At 62.4% G+C, this 10,383-nt stretch overlaps 2 protein-coding genes and 1 long non-coding RNA gene across 5 annotated transcripts in view; 1 reads left to right on the top strand and 2 right to left on the bottom strand.

The window, feature by feature from the left end:
• Positions 1 to 18: 18 nt before the first annotated feature.
• On the bottom strand, positions 19 to 7,416 carry DVL2 (dishevelled segment polarity protein 2). The gene is given in 16 exon segments (XM_040453427.1): positions 19 to 572; positions 574 to 710; positions 854 to 1,069; positions 1,467 to 1,646; positions 1,792 to 1,923; positions 2,012 to 2,140; positions 2,311 to 2,378; positions 2,863 to 2,939; positions 3,019 to 3,158; positions 3,248 to 3,317; positions 3,463 to 3,553; positions 3,658 to 3,793; positions 3,898 to 4,007; positions 4,102 to 4,247; positions 4,516 to 4,585; positions 6,978 to 7,416. Coding segments are annotated over 16 exon segments (2,208 nt in total). The 5' UTR covers positions 7,172 to 7,416; the 3' UTR covers positions 19 to 260.
• LOC121016033 (uncharacterized) lies at positions 4,814 to 5,382 on the top strand. The gene is made up of 2 exons (XR_005784080.1): positions 4,814 to 4,900; positions 5,178 to 5,382. It is a non-coding gene; the product is annotated as an uncharacterized LOC121016033 (long non-coding RNA).
• A 451-nt stretch (positions 7,417 to 7,867) lies between the features above and the next one.
• PHF23 (PHD finger protein 23) overlaps positions 7,868 to 10,383 on the bottom strand; it is a 4,757-nt gene continuing 2,241 nt past the window's right edge. For all 3 annotated transcript variants that reach the window (XM_040453392.1, XM_040453393.1, XM_040453391.1), the window contains exons 3-5: positions 10,171 to 10,263; positions 8,786 to 9,623; positions 7,868 to 8,682 (exon numbers count right to left, since the gene is read on the bottom strand). In XM_040453392.1, the coding sequence (XP_040309326.1) occupies positions 8,468 to 8,682; positions 8,786 to 9,623; positions 10,171 to 10,263 (1,146 nt within the window). In that variant the 3' untranslated portion in view covers positions 7,868 to 8,467. The remainder of the gene's footprint in view (positions 8,683 to 8,785; positions 9,624 to 10,170; positions 10,264 to 10,383) is intronic.

Below are 10,383 nucleotides of genomic sequence, written 5' to 3'. Positions count from 1 at the left end.
ACGAAAGTCTACTTCAACCCCCCCCCCCCAAAAGGCGTACAAAAACAGTAAAGCTAAAAATAACCCAAGGTCCCTTGCGCACCCCCGGAGGGGAAGGGGAGGAACCAGGCACTGCTGGTGAGAGTCCCAGGGGCGGCCGCCTCCCAGCAGCCCACAGGCCGGGCTGAGCTGGGCCAGAGGAGTGCCAGGCACATGACGGACGAGACCCCCGGCACAGGACAGAAGCACCAAGCGCTGACTGGACAGGCCCGCCACGTGCTCTACATGACATCCACAAAGAACTCACTGGGGTTGCCCATGGCCATGTGGAAGCTCTGGCGGCTGGCGGTCAGCTCCGGGGGCACAGAGCCCAGGTCTCTGACCGGAGGGGCCCCCGGGGGCTGCACTGCTGGAGGCACGGGGGGTGGGGGCGGGGGCACCATGACCACCATCATGGGATTGTAGGGGAGGGCCATGCCAGGGGGTGGTCCGTAGGGATGCAGCCCGGGGTGGGCTCGGAGATTGGGCGCGCCCCCCGAAGAGCCTCTGGAAGGGGGTGGGCCCCCATCACCAGCCCCACCAGGGTCCCCCCCCCCGCCGAAGGCTGCCCCCCCGGGTGGAGGGCTCGGACTCACTGCCGCTGCCGGACTTGGACTCGGGGGCCCGTTCCTCAGGCCTCCCCGTACGTCCCGCCCCCCCATCGCTCCGTGTTGACCCACTGCTCCGGCTCCCTGTGGGGTGGAGGAGAGGAGGCGAACTGAACCCTAGCCCAGCGGCCCCGGGTCACCCCCTGCTCCGCCCCTGCACCAGCCTCTCCTGCCTGCATCCCCCCCCCCCCCCCCCCCCCCCCGGCTGGTGTCTAGCCGCGACTTACCCTCGCTGTGCTGGCTGCTGGCACTGCCCCCGCCGTAGGTGTAGGATGAGAGCTCATGGTAGGGTGGCGGCTGGGGGCTATATGGGTGCGGGGCCGGGTACTGGTAGGAGAAGGTGGGCAGGAGGGGCCACGGGGTCGCCCCAGGCAGCGGGGCCAAGGTGTCCTGGTCCGAAGCCCCACTGGAACCGTCATCGTTCAGGGACAGGTTGACCAGGTCTGGAGAGCGAGAGGGAGACCGGGAGTCACTGCTTCCAGTGGCCAGGACGCAAAGATGGTGAACGGAGGGAAACAGGGCACTGCTTCCCCAGAACCATCCACGACGGGGGGCGGAGATGAGGGCCTCTGACAGGAAACACCCACCCCTCTGCCGCAGTCAGGGCAGAGCTCACCCAGGGCCCCGAGTCCCACACTCTTCTGAGACTCAGGAGACTCCGCTCCCCCCCAGCACACAGCCCTGTGCGTGGCGCACAGCTTGACAGGACCAAGTGGATGTTGGCCAGGGCGGAGCCTGACGTAGGACACACTGCTCAAGTGACCACGGGCACCCTGGCGGGCTGTGGGCCGGAGACAGGAAGGGGCGGGGATGGGGGCGGGGGGGGGGGGGGGCACTTACAGCTCTCACAGCCGCCACTGAGGTCCCCGAACACGTAATAGCACTGCTCAGAGAAGGTGATTTTGTTCACCGTGTGTCGGATGAGGCCAGCCTTGAGCAGCCCGCTGGCGTATTTGCGGGCCTCCCGGCGCTCAGGAAAGCCTTCCACGTGATGGTAAAGCCAGTCAACTACGTCCGAGCCTGGGGGCGCAAGGAGCAGAAAAAGTGCTCAGGTTTTCCTCCCCGACTGCTGCCTCACCCCTGCCTGGGCCCTTCCCAGCCGGGGCCTCCTGCCCCCCCCCCCCCCCCCCCTCCCCAGCACCACCTGCCCAGAGACCGGAGCTACCCAGGAAGGCGTTAGGGATGGTGATCTTGAGCCACATGCGGTCCCGAACTTCCAGTCCAGATTCGGGAGCTGCCATGGCCTTGGTCACAGACGCCATGTCTGTGTGGATGGAGAGACCCCGCCCCTCACAACCTGTCAGAGAAAGGAGGCGGCAGGGTAGGGCCCCAGCACCACGGAGAGGCCTCCCAGGGAGGGGAAAGAGGCGGGGCTGGGGGCTCACCGTCAGGCAGAGAGGACCCCGATGTCATGGTGCTCATGGACGAGGAGCCCGGATAGGCTGGGAAGGTGCCCGTCAGCGCGGCGGAGTGGGACACCCAGGCAGCGGGGTCAATGGGCTGGATGGGCTCGTCTGGGACAGAGGAGGCCCCCGAGACGGATGCTTCCCCGGCCCTCCCCGACTCAGACTCCCACCCCGCCTCCCTCCCGACCCTCCCCCACCGCCTCCCGCCACGTGGAGGCCCAACCCCGACCCCTGCTCTCTTGCCCAGGCAGCCACAGACCCTCCCTGGCGCCACTCACTCCGAGGAAGGGTGAAGTAGGCCTGGGGAGAGGGATCCCAGCACTTGGCCACCGTCAGCACGATGGGGCTGTGGGAGGGGAGAAGCGGTCAGGCGGGGGTGGCTGGCAAGGGCTCGAGAGTGTGCAGGCCTGGAACTAACGGGCTGAGGGACAGGACGGAGAAGACACCAGAGACAGAGGGACCCACCAACACAGACCAGTCTAGAAATGCCGCTGAGTGTAAGTCCAGGAACCAGAGGGCTAACCGATGCGGTTCACGAACCCGCATACATGCGTGCGCACGCACACGAGGTGGGGGGACCGAATGGAGCAGTGACAGCAAGGCAGGAGAACAATGCCCTCCGGGGAGACTGAGGACGGGGCGTCGGAGGCGCCGGCCACCTTCTAGGTCACGATCTGAGCCGGGCTCACACAGGCACCCCCACGCCACGGTTACTTGTCACGTCACACGGTCCCACCCCGTGCTCTCGGGACACGCGTGATGCCACGCCCCCGCTAACCGAGACGCCGCCACCACTAGGAGAGCAGACCCAGGCCGGGCCAGCGGCTCACCCGGGCTTGTGCACGATGTCCCGCAGCACCCGCACCGCGTCGTCATTGCTCATGTTCTCGAAGTTCACGTCGTTCACCTGGAAGCCAGGCCAGCGGGTCAGAGGCCGCCGGGGCCCCCAACCCTACCCCCCGCCCCGGGGCCCAGGACCAGCGCACCTGCAGCAACATGTCGCCCGGCTCGATGCGCCCGTCGGCCGCCACGGCGCCCCCCTTCATGATGGAGCCGATGTAGATGCCGCCGTCGCCCCGCTCGTTGCTCTGGCCCACGATGGAGATGCCCAGGAAGTTGTACTTCTCTGCGGAGGGGGCGCGGGTGACCGGAGGCAGCCCGCCGCGCACCCCCTGGGCCCCCGCAGACCCGGCCCCCGCCCGGGCTCCCCCGTACCCATGTTGAGCGTGACCGTGATGATGTTGAGGGACATGGTGGAGTCGGTGACGCTGCTGAAGGACGAGGCCTGTCGGGGAAACGGGGAAGGAGCCGCACTGCCTCCGACGACCCAGGGACGGGCCCTGGGGTGCTCGCTTCCCGTGCCCTCGTACCCCCTGAACCAAGGCCCCCGACTTCTCCAAGGGCCAGCTGTCCCGTGAGAGCCCCCTCACCCTCTCCAGGCGGGGCGGCCGCTGCTTCCTCCGCCGCCGGTGGCGCTTCAGGAGGCGGGAGGCACTGCTCTGCTCCGTGGAGCTGCTGAACCTGTCAGGAGGCGGAGGCGGTCACGGGGTGGGGGGGGGGGGAGGGGGGGAAGGGAGGATGGGCGGAGGAGGAGGAGGAGGACAGGAGGATGGGCGGTGCCCTACCTGCTCATGGTGTCGTCGTCGTCAGAGTCGCCCAGGCTGGTGCTCTCCAGCTCGCTGGTCATGAGCGTCGAGGAGCTCTCGTACCCGGCCAGGTGGCGCTCCAGCCTCGAGGGGCCGCCAGGCCTGTGGCCCCCCGCTGAGCATGAACAGGAACCTCAGGAAGCTGTCCCCCCTCCTCACTCCCACCACCGCCCTCCCTGGGCTCCCGGAGGACCCGGCCTCGGGCCCGCCCCCCCTCACCGCCATGCTCACTGCTGTCTCTCCTGCGAGGCCGTTCCCGCCGCAGAGACACCACCGACTCCGTTTCTGTCTCGGGCTCCAGGTTTTCCCGGCTGCTGGACACGTTAGGGCTGGACGGGCAGAGACGGTTCGCAGCCCGCATCAGTGGGCTGGGGCTCCACATCCTCGACTCCCTCCCCTGGACTCAAGGATCCCCAATCTCACTGGAAGGATGGAGGTCTGGAGTCGCCAATGCCACTGGTCCTCTCCGGCGGCAAAGGGGGTAACGGTGGCGGCGGTGGCGCCAGCTCGGTCCGAGGCTCGTGGGCTGGGGGAGCCACCTCGGGTTGGGGGTTATCCGATGACACCAGCTGAAAAGTACAAAGACAGAAACTGGCTCGACCAGGAAGTGAGGCGTCCCAGGACGGGGAGAGGGGCAGGGGGTGGGTCTGAGCGAGGACGGGACTTGGGATGAGCACAGAGAGAGCAGGAGCTGGCAGTACGGGCCCCAGAGAAGGCTGATGGGCCGCGGCTGGCTCTCCAAGCCGCCGAGGAAGCAAAGAGCCAGGGCCTCCAACGAGTGGGCCGGGGGCACTGAGGCTCAGAGCGCCTGGCGGCATGAGAGGGACGGCCGCTCACCCAGGACACCACCCTTCCGTTGAAGCAGGGGAGGCGGGCGCTGTCATCTGAAATCTCCTCCTTCACCACCCTGCCGAGAGAGGGCACAAAGGCCGGTGAGACTGGCCTCACCACACCCCCAACACACCCCCAATTCAAACCTCCTGACCCGCATCCATGGAGCTCGGGGGGCGCCGACTTTCTCCAGCCCGGACCCAGTCCTCTTCCCTGACACTAAAACCCTTCGCTTGCACACCTACGGGGTCTCCCCATTCGCTCCCTTTCCTTCCTTCTCTCCCCAACTCATCCTCCGGGCTCGATGCTGCTCCAAAGATTTCCTGGGGTCCGCTTCCAACTTCTCACTCGGATCTCAGAGACCGTCCTGTCCCCTTGGGTGACCCTACAGGTAGGTCTGTCTCACCTTGGGAGTCTTGCCGGCACCTCCCCCAACCCCCACCCCACTCCTCACACCCTGTCCCCAAAACCTTTGGCCCCGAAGCCTCTAGTCTCACGTTTTCCTTGCTTTTCTCTCTCTCTCTCCCTCCCAGAGAGCTCTCCAAATGGGCTACTTTTCCCCACGTGAAAACACCCGCTAGACCAAAAATGGTACCTCCTCACTAGGCGGGGCCCTCCCAGGGACAGACAAACCCCAGCCATGACCCACCCCCCCGTGCTTCCCATAGGTCTCTGCACCAAGCAACCTGTCTTGCCTGACAGACCCCAAAGCCCAGCGTCAGGATGGACACGACTCGCTCCTTCTTCTCACCCACCACGTGAAATCACGGCCGCCTGTTCTGTTCGGCACCCTGTCCTGGCCACACAGCGACAGACCGGACACTTGTTAAGCATCAACAAACGTTGGTCGAATAAATACACGAACTACGAGAATCTCTGCCCTCAACGGGTTCTCTCTCTCACACGCACACATTCTCACCTCCAAATTCGAACAGCCTGTCTCATTAACCCTCTGGCTTAAGGTGGTTCTAGAAGCCTGGATATGTGACATCTTAGTCCCATTTGTTACCAATGGGACAACTCAGCCCAATCACTGTCAATCAATCTCGATACAACACAGGATGTTTTGCAACATAATTCAGTCTCTGCGTAACCTAGTCTGGCAAATCACTCCGTCTTATGTCACACCATAACCTCACTTATGGACGACGGGTCAGACCCGACATTATTAACGACGGTACCAACTTACTGAAAAGCTGCTGTACGCCACGCACCTGTGTGAGATTTTCTATACTAACTACGTCAACATACTGCTAACAAACAGTAGAACCTTGATTTAAATCCCAGCCAAGTCCCAGGGGGCGCCTGGGTGGCTCGGTTGGTTGAGCATCCAACTTCGGCTCAGGTCATGATCTCACGGTTCCTGGGTCCGAGCTCCACATCGGGCTCGCTGCTGTCAGTGCAGAGCCTGCTTCAGATCCTCTGCTCCCCCCATCTCTTTCCCCCTCCCCCTCTTTCTCTTTCCGTCTCTCTCTCTCAAAATCAACCAATCGATCAGTCAACCCCAGGTAACTCCCAAGATAATACCGCCTTCCCAACATCCAACAAACAGTCTTTCTCGGTAGAAGCCAGTCTGTTCAGCTATCCATAGAAGCCAGACTGCCCCAGTCTAAACCAGCCTGCCTTCAAGAGCTGAAGGTGGAGGGCTCCCCGTCTCAAGAGCTATAAACCCAAAAGGACTCACTGTGTATTAAAAATCCTAGTCGAGTCCACAATGACCTAAATTACTCCAGAATAGCCCAATATGTTTTAGAAACAGCCGAGAACGTCCTCACATGCAGCTGTCTGTACCAATATAGAGCGGATTATCTCTATACAGTTGTCCGTACTGGCATAGACCCCCCCCAAAGCCCTGCTCGTCTGCCCCTGAACTGAGGCTCAATAAAAACCAAACCCCAGCAAAAACTAACATCAACCAATACAACCCAGTAGAGACCAGGGTGGCCCAAGTTTTTCCCAGGCAGTCTCATCCACCCCTTGGCAGCCTAGAACATCCCAATACAGCATTCTTTGCATTAGTACATACCAGAACGTCCCCAAACAATCCTGTCTGCTCTAATGCAGTCCAGGATGTCCCAAATTGCCCCAACACAAATCAATCTATACCCGAAGATTCCACGACATCCCTCATAGCCTGCGTGCTACAGGACTGCTCGGAATACAGGACGGGTGAATTCAGCACCTCCCCAAATAAACCACTGTGTCCCACTCTATTCCAGGATAGCCTAATCTCCCCTAATCTGGTTTAGCACAGCCCAGTCTGTCGTCCGACAGCGCCGAGCGCCCCAATCTGTCCAAGCATAACCTTGCCCGTCCTGGGATAGGCAATCTAACCCCAGCATAACACAATCTGCTCCACTAGAACCCAGAAAACCCAGTACGGCCCAGAGCAGACCTGTGCCCCTCGATATTGCCCAATCCACGCCAGCACGGCCCCCCATCGGCTGCAATCTAGGCCTCGCGCTCACCCGAAATCCTGATCCATTGACTTGAAAAAGTACTTAGCGCCCGCGGGCCGCTGCAGGACGCTCTTGAAATCGCCCAGGGTGATGCGCTCCGCGGGGACGGGAATCTTCACCAGGTACGGGGTCTCTTCTTCATCCAGGTGGTAAATCACCTTCGTCTCCCCGACACCACCGCCCCCCGCGCCGCTGCCCGCCATGGTCTCGCCCGCGCGCTCCCGGGCTCCGCCGCCCACCCAAAGGGGCGAAGCGCCCCCGCCGCGCCTGCGCACACCCGCCACCCGACGCGCGAGGCGACCAGGACCGGCCCGGCGCCGGAGAGGGGCAGCGGGGCGGAGGGCGGGGGGCAGCGAGGTGGCGGCCGAGGGAAGGGGGGACGGGCCGTAGGGCTCGACCCGAGGCCGTAGACGCCGCCGCCGCCTCCTCCTCCTCCGCCGCCGCCGCGCGCCACCGCCGCCGACGTCGCGGGCGCCCTTCAGCACCCCGCCCACCTCTCCCCATGTCACGTGGTCCGCGTCGGCCCGCCCTCCGCCACGTGACCCCCTCCCGGTCACGTGACCTCCCGGCTCCTCCCCGGGCCCCTGACACGTGATCGTTGCTTTCAGCAACGGTCTCCCAACCCGCAACGGCCCCGCCCCCGAATGTGTCCCCCCCCCCGCCCCCTCCCCCCAGCACCCACCCTGCTCTGCTCCGCTCAGGCGGGGTGCTCAGAGCAAGTCTGATCCCCTGGAGCGTGCGTGTCGGGGGAGCGGATGGGGGGTGTGGGGGTCCCGGACTGGGGGGAGGGGGGGAAGGCGCGCCGCCAGGTCGTGGAGGTGGGTTTCGGCCCCACTCCCAGCCAGTCTTCGGTCAGCTTTTCCCAAGCCTCCCTCCCAAGCAGGACAGTCAGTGAGGGCTATAAACACAAAAGAGCCCACTCCGCTTTATTTACAACACGCAGGCTGTCTGTACAAACAGCTGGCCGACGGTATTAAAAACAAAAGAGGTGAGTGAGTCCCGTCACCTTTCTGTTTTCCTTCCTCCCCTCGGCCAGGCTCTGGTTGGCCCTCCACCTCCGAGCTGCCCTGCCCGAAAGGGGAAGGCCGAAATTAAAACTACAACCGGTGTAGAATAAATGGGGAGTGAGAGAAAAGACGAGGAAGGGGAGGGGGGTGCTGTATTTACACTCGAGTTTTACAGACAACTGTCCCATTCCACCCCAATTCCAACGCTGGCCCACAAGGTGAGGGGTGGCAGGTCTAAGGGGCAGAAATGAAGTGTCGAGGGACCCAGACGGCCTCCCACCCCCAACCGTAATGGGTCCACGTTCAAGTCCACAAGGTGGGAAGGAAAGGTAAGGTTGGAGCCGAGACACTCATTTCCAAACCAGCCTCCCTCGGGTATTCCTGCCTTTGAAGTGGGACAATATCCAAGCTCCAGGGGACATACTGAGGACCCCGAGGCTCAGTTCCCAAGTCCTGTTGTCATTTGGAAGTCCCAGCCTAGAGATGGCGATGTCACGGCTCTCCCGATTTGGGAGGCCCCCCTAACCGCCGGGCCTCTGGCCGCAGTTCCTTGCATTTCTGGCAGTAAAAGAAGTCGGGGACATTGGTCTTCTTAATCTTCGCACAGGACAGGTGGATCCATGTCCCACACAGGCTGCACTCGATCATGGGCCGTCCTGCAAAGGGCTTTCGGCAGTAACACGTGATCAGGTCCCATGAGTCATCACCTGGGGAAAGAAGGTTTGTTTGGTGCTCTGCCCGAGCTCTTGGGTCCCCAGCAGCCCCGAGCCCGTCCTCCTAGCTAACCCGGGCCAGCCCCAAACCTCGCACCTGATTCCACCATGATGTCCTCGTCCATGACGCGCATCTCGCCTTCGCTGGAGCTGGCGTCTCCGTCTTGGCTGGTTTCCGTGCTCCCCACGTCCTTGCTTTCGCTGTCAGTGGGAGGGGCTCCTTCGGGGTGCACCGTGGCAGCAGGCCTAGGAGCCTCGGGGGGTGTCGGCAGCACGGGGGCGGGGGCTTCACCCCCCACCATTGCCGCCATCTCTTCTTCCTCCTCCTCTTCCTCTTCTTCCTCCTCCTCTTCAGAGTCTGTGTCACTGGGGGGTGCCCGGGGAGGCCCAGGAGGTGGGAGTCTATCCCCCCGCTCTGCCTTTTTCAACTTCCGTTTCTTGCTCTTCTTAATTCGAGACCTCTTTTCCCCATCCCCGGGAGCCGGCCGAGGCCTCCGGAGCACCCCAAAGCCAGCTCCCCCTCCCGGCCCCAACTTTCGGTTCTTTCGGTCCTTCTTTCGAGGAGGTTGGGAGAGGTCCCCCTGGGAAAGGGGTACCGGGGTGAGAGCAGCAGGGGGCCGGGAGGCATGTGTCAGGGATGTGGGGGACAGTGGAGACGCCATTTTGGGCCCATCTAGATCAAAGAGCGAGTCCTTGAGCTTCATCTTCTCAAGCAGGGTCGCGCTGTCAGGGGCCTGCAGACGAGAAAAAGTGGACCTTGGGGGTCCTGGCTGAGTGGGGCCTGCTTGAGCCGCCCTTCTCTTGGATGACTTTGCTTTCTTAACAAAGGTCTGGATGGTTCGGAGATCTGAGGGGGCCGAGTCCCAGCCATCACTGTCTGCCGCACTCTCACCTCGCAAAGGAGAGCTGGAGCCTGAGGCTGGCCAATCGCTTTCCTTAAATGGGGGGAAGAGACCAGGGTCAGCAGGGGCCCAGGGGCACCTCAGCCCCTGTACAAACCCAGCCTAAAAACCAAGGACAAGATCTACCCCGAGATACCCTGGCCCAAACCACTAAAACAAAAAACAAAACCACTGTACTCAGAAACTTTGTCCCCTCCCCAATTCCCCTCAGCATCTCCCCTTGAACACCTGCACGTCACCTCTGCAGTCCCCACAGCCTTGCGGCATTGTCACCCGCAGACCAGAGCGCGATTTCTTTTACCTGTTTCCGTATAGCCACGTTTGTTACCATTTTCAGCTTCCTGATACTTATCCAGCAGCGCCCTCCCATTAATACCCCAAGACCGACCATTCACTGCTGCTCGGCCCCGCCGAGTCTCTGAGTCACCCAGCTGCCCCCAGGTACTGGTTTTCCCACGTTTCCCATTCCCCTGGTCTTCTGGGTCCCATCATCGGGTAGAGGTTTCCCTTACACAGTGACAGACTGCCCTCTCCAGTCCTAGGACACCCACCCTCAGGCTACTGGCCCTCCAGTCCCTACCTCTTTGCTAGAGGGAATGTAACCGGCATAGGCCAACACGAAACTGCAGAATTTGTTGAAGTCCTCAATTGTTCTCCGACGTTTCTCTGGTGGCTGAAAGGAAACAGGTATCACAAGGAATTTAAGAGGGGCATTCCCAAAGGCAGAAACCCCGGAGCAAGGGATCTAGAAGAGGCAGGAGGAAGGGGGAGAGGGAGAAAGGGGGGGGGGGGG

Source organism: Herpailurus yagouaroundi, unplaced genomic scaffold (assembly GCF_014898765.1).
Source record: "Herpailurus yagouaroundi ecotype Mexico unplaced genomic scaffold, PumYag 208, whole genome shotgun sequence".
Lineage (NCBI taxonomy): Eukaryota > Metazoa > Chordata > Mammalia > Carnivora > Felidae > Herpailurus > Herpailurus yagouaroundi.
This window is presented reverse-complemented; position numbering and strand designations above follow the sequence as displayed.